The sequence below is a fragment of the Notamacropus eugenii genome, chromosome 1 (assembly GCF_028372415.1).
Source record: "Notamacropus eugenii isolate mMacEug1 chromosome 1, mMacEug1.pri_v2, whole genome shotgun sequence".
Lineage (NCBI taxonomy): Eukaryota > Metazoa > Chordata > Mammalia > Diprotodontia > Macropodidae > Notamacropus > Notamacropus eugenii.
Window position 1 is genome coordinate 115,074,742 of NC_092872.1, and position 21,555 is coordinate 115,096,296.

Genomic DNA, 21,555 nt, shown 5'->3' on the forward strand with positions numbered 1-21,555 from the left:
ACTTTACAAGCTCAGAGGAGAATAGATTGAAGTGGATAGAGAGCTGAGACGGAGAAAACAATTTTAAATCTATTGAAATTGTCTAGGAAGAGGATTCTTAGAACGTAGAGGAGTAAGTCAGAAAATTTTGTGCTTTCCAAAATTCCTCCACAAAAAAGCACAGAAAACATTGCCTTAGAACAGTGGAAATAAGTAAGTAAAAGTCAATTGTTCTCCTAAGACAGTTTGAGAAGATTGTAGGGAAGATCTGACCTCCACTGGTGGAGGTTTGGCCTGAGGGAAGTGCAGACACCTCCAGGCTGTCTCTGAAGTATCAACAACCAACAAGCTAGCTGTGTTGAAAACAACCTCAGCCTTAGAAACTTTCATCTCATGGACAGTGTGGGGGTCTGATGACTGAGTAGGAGAAGATTGAAGGACCTTTCACTGTCAAGGGGCACCAAGCACAGCTGTGCAGATCAGCATCTGTGCTTGGGGCTGTAGGGAGAAGCAGCACACTCAGGGAATGCAATAGCAGAAAGGCATGGAACCTCAATATTGTAGGCACCTGCAGAAGAGCAAAATCTCTTGTTTCAATTCCAGGGAAGAGAAGATAACTGTAGTTTGCAGTCACTGGAAGGGCCACAGGGAACAAGATCATTTGCTGGACTATGTGGCTGGGAACCCTAGGTATCTCTTAGGAGTGGTGAGATGAGCCCACTTGAGCTCCTGAATAGACCTCAGAAAATAACAATAAGAATGACCTGAAACTCAGGCCACCTTTCTCTGTACCTGATGAGTAGAACGTGATTACACTTACAGTTGAAAAAAAATTGAGTAAGTGAAGGAAAAACAACCCAAACATAGATAGCAATTATGGGGATAGAGAAGATGTGGGTGCATATTGAGAAAAAATATAGTTGAGATTTAAAAAAGAAAAGTACTCCTTTTTCAATGAAAAACATGAAACCGACCAAAAAGCAAAAATAGTTCCTGAAAGAACTTTAAAAATCAAATAAGAGAGGTTAAGGGGAAATGAGGAGAAAATAGAAAAAAGAAAGAGCAATTCAAGAAAATTATGAAAAGAAAGCCAACCAACTTGAAATAGAGAATTGAAAAATTAAGGCAGAAAATAATTCCCTGAAAACTAGAATAGGAAAATGGGAAACTGATGATTTTTTTCCCCCAACCAAACCTAGATACTATTTATTACTCTGTACAGGAAGAGTTGGAAAGGCAAGAAAATGTGGTTGGTCATTTGGAGTCGTGGAGCTGGGCAGGACTCACTACCGGTAGTGGTCAGGTTTGAAGGGGCCCTCTCTGGGGAGGCCCAGGTACTGGGACTGTTTTTCCGTCAGTTTGGTCAGCTTCACAATCAGTTTGCCAAGGTGGGCCTCAGCCACAGCTTCATCCAACTTCTTGGGAAGGAAGTGCACTCCCACAGGGTACTTACCTGGGTGGGTCCACAGCTCAATCTGTGCCAGGACCTGGTTGCTGAAGGAATTGCTCATCACAAAGCTGGGATGGCCCATAGCACAACCCAGGTTGACTAGGCAGCCTTCTGCCAGCAGGATGATCCACCGCCCATTCTTCAGTTTGTAACGGTCCACCTGAGGCTTCACGTTCACCTTCTCCACAGAATTTTGATTCAGCCACTTTACATCTATTTCCACGTCAAAGTGGTCAATGTTACATACTGTGGCGTCGTCCTTCATCTGCTCAAAGTGCCTGCCCAAGATGATGTCTACGCATCCTGTTGTGGTGACAAAGATGTTTCCCTCTTTGCAGGCCTCATCCTTGGTAGTCACCTCATAGACCTCCATAGAGGCCTGCAGTGCATTGATGGGGTCTATCTCTGTGATGATGACTCAGGCACCAAAGCCCTGAAGAGCCTGAGCACAGCCCTTGCCCACAGCACCATAGCAGGCCACCACAGCCACCTTGCCTGCAATCATCACATCTGTGGCTTGTTTGATGCCATCAATGAGGGACTCACAGCTGCCATACAGGTTGTCAAACTTGCTCTTCATAACAGAATCGTTCACATTGATAGCTGGCACTTTCAGAACTCCATTGAGTTTCATTTTCTATAGATTATGGATGCTTGTGGTGGTTTCCTCTGAGATGCCTCTGATACCCTTCAGGAGCTCAGGGTATTTGGTGTAAATGAGGTTGGTGAAGTCCTCACCATCATCCAGGATCATGTTGAGGGGCTGCCCATCTTTGAAAGAGAGGATCTGCCCGAAGCACCAGAGGTATTCCTCATCAGTCTCCCCCTTAAAAGTGTACACAGGAATGCCAGTTTTGGCAATGGCAACTGCTGTATGGTCCTGGGTGGAGAAAATACTGCAACTGGACCACTGTACCTCAGCTCCCAGGGCCACTAGTGTCTCCATAAGAACAGCTGTTTCTACAGGAATGTGAAGGCAGCCAGCAATCTGGGCACCCTTCAGTGGCTTGGAGGCTGAGTACATCTCTCGAAGTTTCATCAGGCCAGGCATCTCATTCTCTGCTACGTCCAGGGCCTTGCATCCCCAGGCAGGCAGGCTGATGTCAGCGACTTTGTAGGGCAATTTATCAGACATGTTTCGGCCTCCTCCGCAGTTACTTAATGACTTAGCAGAGACCAGCACGCAGAGACTTCAGGGATGGGGGTGACAAGGCCTCAAAAAGGACGAGGCGGGTGGCAGGCAGCACCAGGAGGGCAAAATTAATGATTTTCTAAGACACTAAGAAGTAATAAAACAAAACCAAAAGAAGAAAAAACTAAAAGAGAAATTGAAATATCTCATCAGAAGAACAACTGATGTGGAGAACAGATTGAGGAGAAACAATGTAAGAATAGTCAGATTACTTGAGAGTTATGATAAAAAAAGAATCTTGATATAATATTACAAGAAATTATTAAGGAAATTTGTCCTGAAGTTCTAGAACAAGAATGCAAAGCAGAAATAGGAACAATTCACTGAACACCACATGAAAGAGATTCCAGAAAAAAAAAAAACCTACAGGGATATCATAGCCAAGTTTCAAAGCTCCCAGCTTGAGGAGAAAATATTGGAAACAGTAAGAAAAAATAAATAAATGTCATTTAGCTACAATGAGGATTATACATGACTTAGTAGCTCCTTTGTTGAAGAATCATAGGTCTTGGTATCCTATATCTCATAAAGCAAAAGAGCTGGGGTTACAAGTAATCATGATCACTGGCAAAGTGAAAGTTAAAATAGATTTAATCAAAAGAGAGAAATGGAGAAGCTACATTATATGTAAGCAATACTGTTCAATATTATTTTAGACCATTTCAAATAACTAGACAGCACAAAATACCTGAATACATAATTGCCAAAATACACACAGGAAGTATATGAACATAAACACAAGACATTTTTTGTACAAATAAAGTCAGATCTAAATAACTGAACAATTTATTGTTCATGAGTAGGTAAAGCCAATATAATAAAATATAACAATTTTACTTAACTAATATATTTATTCAATGACATATCAACTAAATTATCTTTAAGATTACCTTACTGAGCTGCAAAACACAATAGCAAAGTTCTTTTGAAAGAACAAAAGGTCAGGAACATCAAAAGATGCAAAGGAAACAGATTCATCAGTATCATAACTTAAACTGTATAAGGTGAAAGCATTGCTGAAGTATAAAATGGATAATTTCAAGTATTTTAAATTAATATTTTTTCATGCGTAAATAAAATTTATGTAGACAAGAAGAGAAGGAATGCATAAAATTTGGAGAAACTTTCACAGACACTGTCTCAGATAGGATGTGATTGGATCAGAATATTCCTGTGGTGTAGGAAATGATTAGCTGGTTGATTCAGAAAAAATTGGAAAGATTTGAACCTTTGAGATAAAAATCTATGTACCTTCAGAGAAAAAGATAACAAGTAGAAATAAGCACAGCACACTGTTACATTTGTGTATTAGTGCATACATGTGTATGTTTATAGATATCTATGTATTTGGATATGTACATATGTCTCTGTGTGTATGTGTACATAAGACCTCACTTAATTGTAGCCTTCTTTTTGGGGGGTATATGGGGAGAAGGAGGGCAGGGGAAAGGGGAAGAAATGAAGTAAAAATTATACAACAGAGAACAAAAGAAAACTACAAGGAAGCAAAGAAAAACTGGGCAGCTTTGCATAGTATGAATTATATAGGTTTTCTTCAAATGGAAACTTATTGTTTTATAATGAATCCTCTCTTATGTTCTTCCATGTACATGGCATGTTTTTTTTTTATCTTTTCTCACTTGTAATTAATTTACAATAAATAAAAATATTTTCAAAAAAGAAACAAACAAGCAAATATCTAGAAGAGAAGTGATAAAAACCCGAACTAGGGTAGAGTGCTGAGTGGAGAGGAAAGAAGTAAAGGTAGAAACAATCAACTTTGGCAATGGATCAGATTTGTGAGTATGACACTGTGGATATGGGACTTGATGACTGAGAGGTTAAGGATGCCCTTAAAAATAACAGGAAAATTAGCCAGACAAAAAAATTTGATAGAAAAATAATGATTTCTGTTTTTGAAATGCTAAGGCCTTATAAGAGACCTGGGAGACATGGTTGAGGCCCAACTATGAAACCTGAAAAAACTGATCCCCAAGCTCCCTGAGTCATCACTTGTCCAAAGGCAGTAAGATTTAGCATAAAGCATCATACAGTACCTTTTCCAAAATGGAAATGAGCACTTTCCCAAGTAAGTATTTTCTCAAGCAAGCTCTTCCAAAACCATATTCCCCTACATCCATCAAATCTATTCCTCTTGCTACCTATTTAGTGGGCTTACTGTTGAATGCATATATTTTCCCTAGTAACTGGAAACATCTATAATCCCCCAGGCTCAACACGAAGGTGTCTCCTTTGGGTTGTAAGTCTGCTAAACTTCCACACTCTTTCCCATACTGTCCAGGAGACACCAAGGTACCAGGAACTTCATGATCTCCCAAACTCTACACCTAATAAATTTATGTCTTACTCTGTTCTCAGCAATATCATTGGGGTTAGTCCTTTCACAATCCCTTTCCTTACCAACATACAGTTTGAGATATTCTAAAATAGAGATTTGGGACTGTAGCTAAAAAGAAAAACTGGGATTTAATATTTAGATTTGGGAATATTCAGCATAAACATGATTGTTGAATCCATGAAAGCTGATGATATTTTTAAAAAAATTTTTAAACTTGGGATATTACTTTGAAGTACAACTGTAGTTACTGAACATGACATAAATGAATAAGTATCAAACTGAGGAGAGTAGAGCACAGTAACATCAACCTAATTCTAAATCTACAGCATAGAAATATTGAGGAGGAGGTGATCAACAATGTCAGTCTGGGAAGAAAAAAAGTAAGGACTGGAGGGAATGATGATCACAGTGAGGATGAAGTAAAAGTTTGGGGGTCATAAGGAATAGGAGGATCCATCCTTCCTAAAATAGTGGTCCCAGGTGAAGAATCACCAATTAGGAGAAAAGGGACTCCAATAGAGATTTCTAACGTGTGCTAAGGTGGCAGGGGAGAAAAGAGAGTGAGTCTAAGCATGAATCAGAAGAAGTTATATTTGATCCCAAAGGTAATAGGAAACCATTGAATTGCATGGAATAAGGAACAGATAAGTTCAGATGTGTATTGCAGGCATATTACTTTGGCAGCTGTGGAGGATGAATGGGAAAATGATGAAGCAAGAGGTTCAAGCAAGAAGTGAAAGAAAAATACTGGACCAAATGTGAAAGTAACAGAAAATGTTGGGGAAATTATACATAGGTTCGCAGATAACGGCAACAAGTCAAGAGTAGAATAAAAGGATTGTGTTGACCAAAATAAGTGGGAAAAGGTTATGAAGAAGAATTAGCTGTGAAATTATCTGGAATCATAAGCGTAGAGAAAAGAGTCAATCCCTGTTTTTGATCCAAGGAGAGAGAAGTTCGAGAAGGGGAGGTCAGCAAGAGAAGACATTGGAAGTATTGTATGATCCTCATGGATTAAAGGGGAAAAGGGGGTAAAATTACAAAGGAGGGGAAGGAACGTTGACCAAAAAACTCAAAGCCATGATAAGTTTGTTGATAATCAAATAAGGATTGCAAAAGTCATAGGAGAAGAAACTTCTGAGGGGTTGAAGTGGCTAACACAGAGTAGGAGTGACTGTGCAGGTGCTTTAAGATTGAATAGTCAAAAGTAGGAAATAGATAAGTGTAGCATATTTCTTCAGTGTATAATATAACAAACACATTGATATTTTGGTGTGTATATCCATGAGGTTCCTTGTTTAAGCCACAGGATCATATACCTACAGCTAGAAGGGAAAGGAAATTGAGACTGATGAATGTTAAGTGACTGGTCCAAAGTTACACAGGTAATACACATGAGAGGCAGGATTTGAATCCAGGTCCCCAAAGGTACAGAGACAAGGTGCTTATTCTACCCCTTTTTCTTCCTCCAAAGAAAAATCAAGTGATGTTTAAAACTCCAGAAAGACTGCTGAGAGTTGCCTCTGAAGAACTTTCCCAGATGTCTTCTTCATTCATTTAATAAACATTTAAGTGACTACTATGTGCCAGATAATCTTTAAGGCATTTAAAAAATTCTTGTTGCTTATAGGTAAAACAAAGACAAACTTGTCTGCTAGGTGAAAGGGGCAGTAGAACTGCCTTCGTAAATATACCTTTGGAAAAAAAAAGGCATGAATCTTGGTATATGGATTAAACTGTTCCATTTGAGATATGCACCAAACAGGTCTTTTCAATAATGAAAGATGTGATTATTTTCCTATTTTAGTCTTATCAATGTTTTCACATCTCTATACCATATATTCTATCCAAGAAAACTTTAAGAATCCAATTTTAGCTATGGTTAAATGTCATATTTATAGCTCAAAGAGATGAAGCTATAAAATGTCCCTCTAAATATATATCTTACTTCTGAAAAGTGGCTTGAGCACTGGATGGAATTTATTTGATTCATGAATCGGTATTAGACAGATTCAGGCAAAGCTCAAAACTTCTATAAGTACCAAAAAATTGATGCTGTTTCTGTATATTTCGATTTTATAAAAAGGCTAAGAGCACAAACATGCATAATCCAAATCAGTGATTCTTACAGAATTTCTAAGATGGTCAAACCAGAATATCATGACTTCAGAGAATACAGTTGAGAAGAAAGTGAAGAGGAAAATATCTATCTGTCCTTGTTCATGTACAGTCTTACCTTGTGACAAGAGGATTATTTAAGAACGTAAGCATCTTGAAAGCAAGAAAGGTTTTGCTTTTGGTTTTGCATCTCTAGTACTTAAAAAAGATTGCTGAGATAACTAATAAATGCTTGCTGAGTGATTGACTGACTTTGACTGACTGAATGATTGACACAGTGTATTCCATAGCATGCCAGCTCCTGACTCTGTAGTCAGAGGACTTGAATTTGAATATTATTCCATTTGCTTATTGACCGGGTAACTGTAGGCAAGTTGTGTAATTTCCCCAGGTCTGTTTTTATTCATCTTTAAAATAGAGATTTATCGGACTGGAAGGCCTTCAAGTCCTTTTTTCCTCTAAATCTATGATCTTGCGATTACACTCTCCCAAATCTTGCTCAGAGTTGAATTATTTCACATAATCCTTAATAGTCTCCTCTTACTTCTTATGCAGATAAAAACTTTCTATTCCTTTGTTAAATTGCTCCTAACTAACTACAGACAATGGATCCTGAAATAGCAGTGGATTTAAATAAGAATTTAAATCCAAATATCTTTTAGTATTCTATTAATGTTTCTTATAATGCATTGCTGTGGGAAGTAGAGAGAAACAACCTTCCTTCACCCCGTTCCCCCCCCAAAAAAGCATTATAATTCTTCTAGCTTAAAATATTGAAAAGTTTTTAACTCTATTCTTGTTGCTTTTCAAACATCCTCTGAAAAGGATGTTGAGATGAAGGAAACCAGTGGATTTCTTTAATGCAATTAGACATCTAACTTGCTTTTCAGTTTGGAACTTACTAAAAGGATAGGAAAACTTTTTCTGTAAAAGATAGGCCTTTCAAATTCCAAAAATGAGGTTTTGGTAGCATATGAGATCTCTAAAATTTATTACTTGTACTGATTGACTTAAAGAAATTTAGAAGATGCTCTATAAAGTAAGATGAAATTGAAGATTGGTGGGAGAAACAGTTGTTACAGTGAGCTAGACAAATAAGGGATATGATCCAGGAATAAAGAAGATATTTATCCTTTCTGTCACCTGAATCTGTCCTTTTTGAGTCATCTGTATGTTTTCCATTGCTTTCTTTCCTATTCTGGATATGAAGGATGTTGTTATTGTTTAGTAAGCAAAATTAGGGTGACTGAAGTTTTACAGAGTCAATGGCGGACAAAGAGTAAGGTCAATGCCAGTCCTGTCCTGGAAAAATTGGGGTGAGAGCAGGTGAAATTATCATTTTCTTTTGTTTTTATGGCTCTGATAGAATGCCAGAATGTCCCTGACCCCTGCTGCCAGTCATGTCTTACTCTAATAGCAATATATAACCTTTGACACTCAATTAGAGCAGGAAATAAGGCAAAGGATGGGTCAATATGCATGTTTGGCCAATCTGAGCCTTTGAAATAAATTCCAAGGAGCCTTCCAAAAGAACCATAACCTTTATTCATTTGGCATATAGCCATTAAAGTTATGGTCTGTAAAAAAAAAAAAAAACTGCACCATTTATTTTCTTGGTGACCTTAAGCCCAGTGCATTAAAGCATCTTGCAACCTAGCAATTCACATGTACACTTTCCTGTTATTAAAGGAGCAGAGTCTTACTGCTAAATGGCTGAATAAATGAGGATGTATGCCTGTGTTACAGAAGGTTACTGACTTTAATATCGTGATCCTTCTTTTAATGTAAATTTTTTTTATAAATAAAAAGATACGCAAGTTTATTTGTTTCTAGAATCAAAATAATAACTTACATTTCTAAAGCATGTTTTTGGAGGGGAAGAGGTATCTCTGTGTCTGTGTTTTTATTAGTGCCACTAACTTCTTTTGAGTAAGTTTCTTCCGCTGATATATGTTGGCAGTAGTAAGCTACAATATATAATCATGAAGAGCTCCAAAGAACAAAAATAAAATTATCATCAGAAGTGGTATAGTAGGAAGAAAAAATTGTCCTTGTCACATGCCAATGACAGGGTTGAAGAATCAGTCAGTCAATAAACATTTATTAAGCCTACTATGTGTCAGGAATTGTATTAAGTGTTGGGTATACAAAGAAAGACAAAAGACAATCCTCTCAAGGACCTGTTCCACTCATATCCTTTGTAGAGCCAGTAGAAAACAAGATATTCTTCAACATGCGGAATCAACACTCTGTAGTGAATTTAGGGGTGGGATGAAAAAGAGTAGCACATGATGGACAGCCATGGATGAACTGCAATATTTATTTCAATCTACATCTTTGGAGGGACCTTCCAAATAAGCGAGATCACTGACCCATTTGAACATAGTCATAGTGAGTCATAGTGAATTGAACACAGAATATGTGTCTGTGTTTGTCCTTCATTCTCAAAGAGGACCCTGACATCAAGATGATGACATAACTTGCAGTCGACTTTGATTTGAGTGAGGGAGGGCTGTACAAGGTGACCAATCTCATTTTCTCCTCCTGAGCCATCTGTTTCCAGTGACCAGATGATGACTAAAGATGATCCAGGATGCAAGGGGAGACCTTGGCCTTTTTAGGCTTGCTTTTTCAGGTACTCACTTAGAGTGAGGTAATGCCCATTGAATAGGCCTCTTTAAGAATATGAGTATGTTCAACAGCTGAGAGTTTTGGTGACTTTCACAGGTACACAACTAGTATTTATCAGAGTGAAGTAAGCTCTTCTCTTCTCTGAGAATGGCTTGCTAAACACTATGCCATTCTGTCTTTCATTCATAAATAATAGCACATTAAAGTTTACAAAACACTTTCCTTGCAAACATCCTGAGAACCACTTGCCTTAGAAGAAAATGAAATTACCAGCTTTTTTTAGAAATGAGGAAACTGAAGTTCAGGATCATTGGCTCATTTGCTCAAGGTCAATAAGAAGTAAGTGCGGAAGTACAAACTCAATCACAGACCTAACTGGAAAAGTAATTCTCTTTCTAGCAGACCACATATTTTATTCACTTGAGAAAGATTTGCTAAGCACATACTTACTGTGTGCAAGCACAAAAACAAAAAGTTATTATCTCTAAGCCTTTGCATTTTATTGCTTCCTTTTAATAGTGAAGATAACAATGGTAGAAAGATTAACGTCATAAGAACTACACAGAACTGATGATTTCAAGATGGACAATTGTTAGAGAAATAATGAACCACTTTTCCAGAAGTCATTTCATCCCTAAAGAAAAAATTTACCAACAGATATTCAGAGAGATCAAAAGCTATGATAATAACTTTATCTTGAGCAGAACTCAATAGTGTAGTAGATAACAGCCAATAAGCAAACACAATTTCTCAATTCTGAACTTGACTATTTTCTAGGATCTAGTCTCAGTTTTGCCTCTAATTATGTAGCTTTAGGGAAGCTACTTAACATGACTTAAGATTTAATGTTCTTCTGTTAAAGAAAGCAGGTCAGGCTTGGATAGTATAGCTAAGGTTCTCTTACAGTTCATTTCTTTCTTTGTTCAGGTATGTCCAACTTTTTGTGAAACCATAGACCAAAGCATACCAAATTCTTCTAATCTCTACAATCTCTCAAAGTCTGTGCAAGTTTATGTTTGTTGCTTCCATGACAGTTTCTATCCATCTCATCCTCTTTCATCTCCTTTCCCTTTTGTCTTTAATCTTTCCAAACATCAGGGTTTCTTTTCCAAGGAGTCGCGTGTTCTTATTATGTGGCCAAAGTATTTAAGCTTCAGCTTCAGTGTTTGACCTTGCAAAGACTAGCTTGAATTAATTTCTTTAGCTATTGACTGACTTGATCTCCTTGCTATCCAAGGCATTCTCAACAGTCTTCTCTAGCACCACAGTTTGAAAGCGTCAAGTTTGTAGACACACATATTACACTGAATGCAAGAAAAATGATGGGGAAGGGGAGACATAAAAAATTTTAAATGCTTGAAGGGCTGTTATGGAATAGGGATTAAATGAGATCCAGGCTCCTTCTAGCTCCTAAGTAGCATATAATAGTTCTTTAAACTTTAAACATTAAAAACTTTTCATGCATAGCTTTGGTTGTCTATTGTCTTCATTTCTGAATATAGCTCTCTCCTACCCTATCAAGACAACCATTTCTTATTCCAAAGGCTAAAACAATAATAAAAAATGCACAAACAAATTAAAAAATAATTAATGAAAACTAACCAACACATCAACAATATGCAAAATATTTCATACCCGTAGTATTCTACATCTGCAAAGAAGGACCAAGGGTACTTTTCCCCGCAATTTCTCTGACAGAACTTTATTGGTCATTCTAATTGCTCAATATTCAGGTTCTTTTCAATTTTTTCCCATATACACATTATTGTAATAATTTGTTATACTGTTTCTGTTTACTTCACGTTGATTTATTTCATGTATCTTCACTCCTATCTCTCAATTGTTTATATTCGTTATTTCCTATGAAAATAATATTCTACTACATTTTTATGCATCCAGTTTATTTGTTAACCTCAACTAATGAGTATCTTTGTTTCTTGGTCATTACTGTCTCACACACACACGCACACACACACACACTCCACTTTCCAGAGTAGTTGGGTCAATGATCATTCCACCAACAACATATCAGTGTATTTGTCTTTTGGTCAACCCCTCCACCATTAGCTTTTTCTAACTTTTGTCTTTGTTATCTTGCTGATTTCTACTCTACTTGATTTCAGCTCATCACTTTAATCTCATCATCATAAAACTAATTTTAACAATGATTGAAACCATCTCCTCTCCCCTCTAATTGGAGGGCTGGAGGGTAGAATACCACACTGCTTCCAATACTTTCCCTAACAGAGGGAAGAAGTTGGACTTCCAGCAAATTTCACTTTGTACCTACTGCTTTGCCTGGTTCCAACTATATGGAAGATATTCCCACACTGAGTCTCCCCTGGTATCTCATATCCCCTCCCCCACTTTCCTGTCTCCTTTTGTAATTTGTCTTCCCCAAAGAAATTTTAAACTCCCTGAGAAAAGGGACTGTCTTTCTTTTTATTAATTGTATTCCCAGAACTTAACACAGCACCTGGCATATAGTCAGTGCTTAATAAATGTTTAGGTGAAAAATGACATAGGCTGACCAAAAATGCAAGTGCAGAATCTTGAATAATTGAACCGATGAGGCAAATTTTATAAGTAATATAAAAGCCTTTTTGCACTAAAGGTAAATGGTCAACAAAGATGTTAAAATAAATATTCAGCATGTACATATAGGTACAGTTCTCTAGATTCCTACCTAGGGGAACCAACCCAGGTCAATAACTACAACAGGCATCGGGGACAAAAGTTCCCCAAATCTGAAAAACTCTTGATGTCAATTATGGGAGAGTCTTCCCAAAGCAGACTTTAGTGGATTAGCCTAAGCCTATTTCAGGTTCTAGGACTAGGGACTGTGTATGCCAACTTAAATCTTTAATAGCCTTCAGTCTTAACACAATTTTAGGGCTACATAGGACTAAGGACTAATCTGATCAGTGACCTCTTGGATTCTTTCCTGACCACCTCAGCTCCCTCACCTTTAAAGTAACTTGAATAACTTTGCATATTATGTATACACATACACATATGTATTCTTCCCTTTAAGATATAAATTCTTTAAAAATCATAAATTCTTTTTGTTATTATATCCGCAATGATTAACATGGTTCAAGGTATATGCCAAACTTTATAAAAATACTTCCTTACTGACTGACTGATTTGAAGTTTCCCTTCTTTGTTCACAGCCAAGTATGATCTCTCTTGCTTCTGAATTCTTAGAATATATATTTTATACCTCCTTGAATTTATATTCCTGGAGATAACTCAATACATGGAAATAATGTTACTCCATCCAACTCAACTAGATGGCATGTATGGTTGTAATAATTTTCTTTGTATTTTCCAAAATGCATAACACAACACTTTGTCTATAGTAGGTACTTAAAAATATTGAATTAAATATTCAGGAGACTACCAGAGACAGAGGCTATCTAGTACTGTGAGATCACAACTCTGTTTACACCTGAAATAGTATGCCATTTGCCAAAGCATGATGCTATTTTACGAGAGTTACAGCACTTCATCCTGTCATACGTATAACAACTTCCATCTTGGTATAAGCAGTATAGGTCATTGTTCTGTACTTTAACTTTGTCTAGGGGAAGAAGAGGGAAGGCAGAGCCAAGATAGCAGAGTAAAAGGATGGATTTGCTAGAACTCTACCTGCAAACTCAGCCAAATACCTGTAAAAATGACTTTAAACAAATTCTGTAACTGGTGAATCCACAGAATGATGAAGTCAAGCAAATCTCCAGGCCAAGACAGTCTGAAAGGTTGAGGGAAAGTGTCTATCACACTGCCCTGGGAGCAGAACACAGTCCAGCATGGATCATGCCAGAACAGATGAGACCTGAACAGGTCTTGGGGGAACTGAATCACTGGCACTTGTGGCAGTTTTCAGACTTCACAACTGCAAAACCCTGAGGAAGAATTGCAAAGTCAGTGGAAAAATCCTGTGGGACCTCTTTGAGAGAGTAGTATGGTCTAGTCCCTGCACCAGGGTGACAGAGGGGGTGAAAAAGCATATGTCAGCCACAGCAGCAGCAGCAGTGGTAGCAGCTGTTTCTGGAGCTCTAGGTCCAGACTGTGGGAGGATCGAGCAGCTGACAGTACACTCTCCACCCATACTTGAAGCAGAGAACTACTTTGACAAAGAGCTTAAAAGTCAAATAAATGGCTGGGTAAATAAGCAAAAACTGGAAAAAGAATAAAACTATAGAATCCTACTTTGGTGATGAGGAAGAACAAAACATATAACCAGAAAACAACAAAGTCAAAGCTCCTGTATGCAAAGCCTCCAAGAAAAATATGAATTGGTCTCAGGCCAGGGAAGAGCTCAAAAAGGATTCTGAAAATTGAATAAGAAAAGTAGACGAAAAATTGGGAAGACAAATGACAGTGATGCAAGAAAATCATGAAAACTGAGTCAACTGCTTGCTAAAGAGGACCCCAAAGAAATACTGTAGAAAATAACACTTTAAAAAATAGACTAACACACACGGTAAAAGAGATCTAAAAAGGCAATGAGGAGAAGACTGCCTTAAAAAGCAGAATTGGTTAGATGGAAAAGGAGATCCAAAAGCTCACTGAAGAAAATAATTCCTTAAAGATTAGAATGAAACAGATGGAAGTTAATGACTTTATGAAAAATCAGGAAATCGTACAACAAAGTCAAAAGAATGAAAAAGTAGCAATGTGAAATATCTCATGGAAAAACAAGTCACTTGGAAAATAGATCCAGGAGAGACAATTTAAAAATTATGGGACTACCTGACTATGGGGACTATAATGGGGACTATTATGGGACTATAATTAAAAAAAAAAATAAAGACATCATCTTTCAAGAAATTGTCAAGGGAAACTGCCCTGACATTCTAGAGCCAGAGGGTAAAGTAGATATTGAAAGAATCCACCAATCACCTCCTGAAAGAGATCTGAAAAGAAAAACTCCTAGAAATACCATAGCCAAATTTGAGAGTTCCCAGGTCAAGGAGAAAATACTGAAAGCCGTGAGAAAGAAACAATTCAAGGATTGTTGAAATTCAATCAGGATAACAAAAGATCTAGTGGCTTTTACATCAAGGGATCAGAAGGTGAAATTGTGGCAGTGTGCACAGAACAGGAGCCATGGAGTAAGGAAAACCTGAGTTCAAGTTCTAACTTTTACACATAATGACATTGTATCTCTGAATAAGTTATTTAATCTCTCAGTGGATGTAAGCAATATTTTTTCCCTAAAGTGGGATTGGCTATCCATGGTCCCAACCATACTATTACCACTTACTATTCTCTCTCAGGTTATGAGAAATAACTTGGGTGTGTAGATAAATATGCTCCTAAAATTTACTATGGAAATTTTTAAGCCCCTATTAGTGTGTTCTCTGTTTATACAAAATCAGTCATCATAACTCCACTGACACTTAAACATGAAATATTTATTTTTTGTTAAGGCAAAATCAAGAATAATCAAAACTTTTACTCAAGAAAAGGTAAAAAACAGCAGCAATCATAACATTTGTTTAAGAAAAGGCAAGAGCCAGAATGGTAAATCTTTATGTAATAGAAGACTAAGAATAATCTAAGTATAATAGTAAATCCATAAGCCTGGGTCATACTCTTTCACCATGGCACAGGGTGAGCTAGACTTGCAGAAAACTAGCAGGGAAGCATATGGAAATGGAAATACTAATTTGTCAAGGGCAACTCACAACTCTGGCCTGAATATGTTAGCATTATCGATCACATCAACAACAAAGCTAACAAAAACCACATGATTATCTCAGTAGATGCAGAAAAAGCTTTTGACAAAATACAACACCCATTCCTACTAATAAAAAACACTGGAGAACATAGGAATAAAGGGAACTTTCCATAAAATAATAAGCAGTATCTACCGAAAACCTTCAGCAAGCATTATATGCAATGGGGATAAGCTAGATGCATTCCCAATAAGATCAGGGGTGAAACAAGGATGTCCGTTATCACCACTATTATTCAATATGGTACTAGAAATGTTAGCTGTAGCAATTAGACAAGATAAAGATATTGAAGGAATAAGAATAGCCAAAGAAGAAACTAAGTTATCACTCTTTGCAGATGATATGATGATTTACTTAGAGAATCCCAGAGATTCAAGTAAAAAATTACTTGAAGTAATAAACATCTTTGGCAAAGTTGCACGTTAAAAAATAAACCCACACAAATCTTCTGCATTCCTATATATTAGCAACTAAGTCCAACAGCAAGAGATGGAAAGAGAAATCCCATTTAAAGCTAGGGTAGACAGTATAAAATACTTAGGAGTTTACCTGCCAAAACAAACCCAGGGATTATATGAACACAATTACAAGACACTTTTTGCAAAATAAAGTCAGATTTAAGTAAGGGGAAAAACATTAGTTGCTCATGGGTCAGCCGTGCTAATATAATAAAAATGACAATTCTACCTAAATTAATTTACTTATTTAGTGCCATACCAATTAAACTATCAGACAATTATTTTCTAGAGCTGGATAAAATAATATCAAAATTCATTTGGAAAAACAAAAGGTCCAGAATATAAAAGGGACTAATGAAAAGAAATGCTTGGGAAGGTGACCTAGCGCTACCAGACCTCAAATTGTACTATAAAGCAGCAGTTATCAAAACCACATGGTATTGGCTAAGAAACAGAGAGGTAGACAAGTGGAATACACTTGGCACTCAAGACGCAATAGGCAAGGAATATAGCAACCTTCTGTTTGATAAATCCAAGGACCCCAGCTTCTGGGACAAGAATTCACTGTCTGACAAAAATTGCGGGGAAAACTGGATAACAGTGTGGCAGAAATTAGGCATAGACCCATACCTGACACCACACACAAGAATAAAGTCCAAATGGGTACCTGATTAGGTATAAAGATTGATACCATGAATAAACTGGAGAAGCAAGGAATAGTGTATTTATCAGATTTATGGAGAAGGGAAGAATTTTTTACTAAAGAAGAGATAGAAAGCATTATGAAATGCAAAATGGATAACTTTGATTACATTAAACTGAGAAGTTTTTGCACAACCAAACCCAATGCAACCAAAATTCAGAGGGATGTAGTCAATTGGGAAAGATTTTTTACAGCTAAGCTCGGGGATAAAGGCCTCATTTCTAGAATATATAGAGAACTAACTCAAATGTATAATCATACAAGTCATTCCCCAATTGATAAATGGTCAACAGATATCAACAGTGAATTTTAGGAAGAAGAAATTAAAGATATCTATAATCATATGAAAAAATGCTCTAAATCACTGTTGTTAGAGAGATGCAAATCAAAACAACTCTGAGATACCACATCACACCTATAAGATTGGCAAACATGACAGAACAAGAAAATGATAAATGCTGGAGAGGATGTGGGAGAGTTGGAACACTAATTCATTGTTGGTGGAGCTGCGGGTGCATCCAACCATTCTGGAGAGCAATTTGGAACTATGCCCAAAGGGCTACAAAAATGTGCATACCCTTTGACCCAGCAATATCGCTACAAGGACTATATCCCCAAGAGATCATAAAAATGGGAAAGGGTCCCACATGTACAAAAATATTTATAGCAGCACTCTATGTAGTTGCCAAAAACTGGAAGTCAAGGGGATGTCCATCAATTGGGGAATGGCTGAATAAATTATGGTATATGAATGTAATGGAGTACTATTGTGCCATAAGAAATGATGAACAAGAAGACTTCAGAGAGGCCTGGAAGGACTTACATGACCTGATGCTGAGTGAAAGGAGCAGAACCAGGAGAACTTTGTGCACAGCAACGACCACAGTGTGTGAGAGTTTTTTCTGGTAGACTTGGAATTTTGTAATAACGCAAAAACTTCTTAAAAAAAAATAATAAAATCCCAATTGTGGTTCTCTGCTCAGGGCCTGCCCTGAGCTGTCGCCTGGAGCTTACCTCTCCAACTGCTCCAACTGCCTTACCGGTCGTCCAACGGTTCCCGCCCCCTCCTGTGGGGGAGGGGAATGACCAAACAGTGCACTCGAGGAGCTGCTTACTGCACTTTATTGCTTACCCCAAAAATCCCCCCGACCTTCCCGTGTTCCCCCTTATATACCCTGCCCTGGCTCCTCCCATGTTCCACCCTGGAGGCAGAGCTCAGCTCCGGAAGGGGCGTTCCCAGCACCCGAAGGTGGGTTCTCACTCCCGGGCATCTCCAGGCTCACCAGGGGGCCACGGTCCAGAGCTCGGCCCTCTACAGTTCTCTAAGGCAAAATGCCTTCCACACTCAGAGAAAGAAATATGGAAGTCATTCGCAGAATGTAGCAGATCATGTTTGTGTATGTGTATGTTTTTGTGTATCATGTTTTGATTTGTTATATGATTTCTTCCATTTATATTAGTCCGACTACATAGCATGACTATAGTGAAAATGTACTCAATAAGAAAGTATGTGTAGAACCTATTCAGAACTGTATGCAGTCGTGGGGAAGGAGGGGGGTAGTGGGGGGTAGGTGTCGGGGGGATAAAATCTCAATTGTATAGCAGTGATTGTTAAACATTAAAAAATAATTTTTAAAAAAAAGTGAGCAAATGAGCTGCTAAAAATTTATCTGTGAACTGAAGAAGTTTAGCCTACTTCAATTTTGGCCCCACTTTCTGCCAAGTTGTGCTAGAGTGTTGAACACAAGAGTCTGAGAGACAGGTTCAAGTCCCAGCTCTGATTCTTCTTGGTTAAGTGACCACAGGCTTATGGCTTAATATTCCATAACTTCAGCTTCTTCATATGAAAATGGGGATAATAATAATAATAACTGTAACATTTACTTTCCAGGAGTATCCTCAGGACCTAATGAAGTAATATATGTAACATATTTAATGATCTTTAAAGTGTTATATTAAATGGATACACCTGACTCAATCTTCAGACACACCTTTAATATACAGTAGGAACAGATATGACTCTACCAGATTTCCCTTTTTGTGCCTTGTTTATTGTTTTCATTTTATGTATACATCTGTACAAAATCTGCAAAATCTGTATTCAGGATCTTGGTGCTTGCTGAGGAACATTTTACGTAGTTTATTATGTTTATCTTGCTAATAAATCATACAGTTGGAACTCTGTTTTCTCAGTTATTATAAGTTTACTTAAGATAGCTTTTGGCAAGCCAGCCAAGGGTTCAAGTGTGGGTCCTAACTCCCAAGATGACCTTTCAGAAAAACTTCTCAGAGGAGGGATGGGGAACCTGAGGATTCATGGCCACATATGACCTTTTATGTCCTCAAGTGTGGTCCTTTGACTGAATCCAAACTTCACAGAACAAATCCCCTTAATAAAATGATTTGCTCTGTAGAACTTGGACTCAGTCAAAATGTCACACCCAAGGAAGCTGCAGGTTCATCAAGGGCATTATTCATGTAAGACTGCCTTAAAGATTAGACTCCTCCTTGATGTCAAATTCTTTTAAATAAGGTAAGCCTCTACCCTGCTTGGGAAGTTCCCACCACATTATTGGGAAAACTCTCTCAAAGGAGCAGTGAGATCTGATAATAGCATGCTGATGATACACACCCATTCCTCTGCAAAAAATTTCTTCTGTCCTGGGACCAGGGAAAGCTTCCAGTTCAATCGGGAAAGACCAAAAAGTGTGCTACTGAATTATACGAAGTTGGATTTAAAGCTGTAAGAAATTCAGTTTGTAATCTGCTTTGGACCCAATATGGCACTTTTCATTATTACAAATTAAAGAAATTAAGGCTACCTATTGAAAAGCCTAATTTATGTCAGATGCAGTAGTTCTTTTGCTGGGCTGCTTTATCTGATTGACTGTCCCAAAACCCCCTAAAAGGCTTCCTTCTTTGTAGTCTCTCCTGCCAATTCCCCTTCTGTCTCTTTCATCTAGTACCATCACTTCTGCCACTTTGGCTTGTCTACTTCATGCTGTTAAGCACATTACTATATAAGCTTCGCCTCCTTCTTCTTCCTCCACTGCTCTGTCTCACTCTTTTCTACTGTAACAGAGGATTCAATCTCCTTTGAACATGAGAGACCTTGATGCAATTGTCTTTCATCTCTGGGAAAGGCATGTACCTGACCCAACTAACCCAAATATTCTGTCACCAGCCTTTCTGTCCTTCTAATCTCTCTACATGGAGAGAAGATACTTGTAAATTTGATGAGGGCCCTGGGGTTGTTTTAATTTAATTTCAAGCCATATTTAGAGATTATAACTTTATCTGGAGAGACAAAACTGATTTAATGAAGACCTTACACTTCCTGTGGGAAAGAACTGTCATTATTGAAACTCTCAATAGATAAGTCCCAGTAACAAGAGTACCTGCTAGTTCTGTAGGTGTTCTTAAATGGCTATTCCAAAACCCACGTTGGAATCATAATATTCCATCTCACTGCATGAGACTGCAGGAGACTAGGGAATTCTTGATCAAGAAAATGAAAGCATGTGTTGTAGATCCTCACGACTGCAGTAAGTTCCAAGAAACTATTCAAGGAGAAAATGAAACCCCTAACCACTTTTATGGCAGGTTCAGTAAGAATGTTAAGCAGTTATATTATAGCCTTCATTCTGGAGGAGGACTATGACATCAGAAAGATGATGAGATGACTTGCAAATGAATTGGATTTGAGGAAGAGAGTTCTGTGCAACATTACCAGCCTCACTTTCTCCTCCAGAGTCATCTGGTTCCAGTGGTCAGACAATAGATCCCAGCTCAAACACTTTTTGGGCTCAGAGTGAATGTAAATAGTAATTGTTCCTTTTTGGTCTGAACAACATTTTGGTCTTGAATATCTTCCCCTTCAAGTTTATTTTTTCTTTTTAAAATTGAAGGGGCCATCCCTTGATTCATTTCTTGCACAGGCCTAGTCATTGAATGGGCATTGCCTCACTCAGTGTTCTCACATTGTTCTCCTGCAGAAAGATCTTAGCTTAAAAAAGCCAAGGTCTTCCATTGCATCCTGGGGCATCTCCAGATGTCCTGATCTATATCTGGCCACTGAACCCAGATGACTCTGGAGGATAAAATGACCCTCATTCACATCCAATTCATTTGTAAGTCATGTCTTCATCTTCTTGATGTCATGGTCCTCTTCAGAACTAAGGACAAACCTTAACCTGTGAATAGTCCAAGCTGCCCCTGTGGGGACTAAGCTGGCCGGTTCTGGTTAGCCAGCTTAGTCCCTCCCTTTCCTGCCCTCCTCTCCCCTCCTCCCCACAATCCCCATATGGGGTATCATGCCCTTATCTGAGAGTGTTCTGCCCAAAGAAAAGTAAATTTAATGACTGAAACTATACAGTTATCTTAAGAGTATAAAGGCTAGATTTCTTTCTTAAAAACCATGTCTTAAAATTCACTCTGGCTCTCATTGATTTGGCAGCAATAGGGGTCTGCCGGAACACCACTTGATTGGGCCCGCCCAGCTTAGAGTGAACGTAAATAGTCATTGTTTCTCTTTGGTCAGCAACCATGAAGGTCTTCCCCTCCCACTTTGAATTTGTTGCTTTTTTTTTTTTTAATTCAAGGGACCATCCCTTGACTCACTTCTCAAATAATCCCATTCACTGAATGGGTGTTGCCTCACACTAAGTGAGTACCTGCAAACACCATGGCCTAAAGGGCCCAAGGTCTCCCAGTGCATCCTGAGTCATCTCCAGTCATCCTGATGAATATCTGGTCACTGGGTTCAGATGGCTCTGGAGGAGAAGTGAGATTGGTGACATGCACAGACCTCCCTCACTCAAAACAAAGTCAAGTGCAAGTCATGTCATCATTTGTCTGATGGCATGATCTTTGGCAATAAAGGACGAACACAATTAAAAAAAAAAACATAATAAGTTGC

General features: G+C 38.0%; 1 protein-coding gene and 1 pseudogene across 1 annotated transcript; both read right to left on the reverse strand.

The window, feature by feature from the left end:
• Positions 1-1,178: 1,178 nt before the first annotated feature.
• On the reverse strand, positions 1,179-1,887 carry LOC140523815 (adenosylhomocysteinase-like). The gene has a single exon (XM_072638466.1). It carries the CDS (start codon positions 1,800-1,802, stop codon positions 1,266-1,268), a length of 537 nt encoding a protein of 178 aa, XP_072494567.1. The 5' UTR covers positions 1,803-1,887; the 3' UTR covers positions 1,179-1,265.
• A 134-nt stretch (positions 1,888-2,021) lies between these two features.
• Positions 2,022-2,758, reverse strand: LOC140523825 (adenosylhomocysteinase pseudogene; annotated as a pseudogene).
• Positions 2,759-21,555: the final 18,797 nt, after the last annotated feature.

Excerpts from the sequence above, each read along its gene's own strand:
- LOC140523815 (XM_072638466.1), bottom strand. The coding sequence starts at position 1,802 with ATGGAGGTCTATGAGGTGACTACCAAGGATGAGGCCTGCAAAGAGGGA.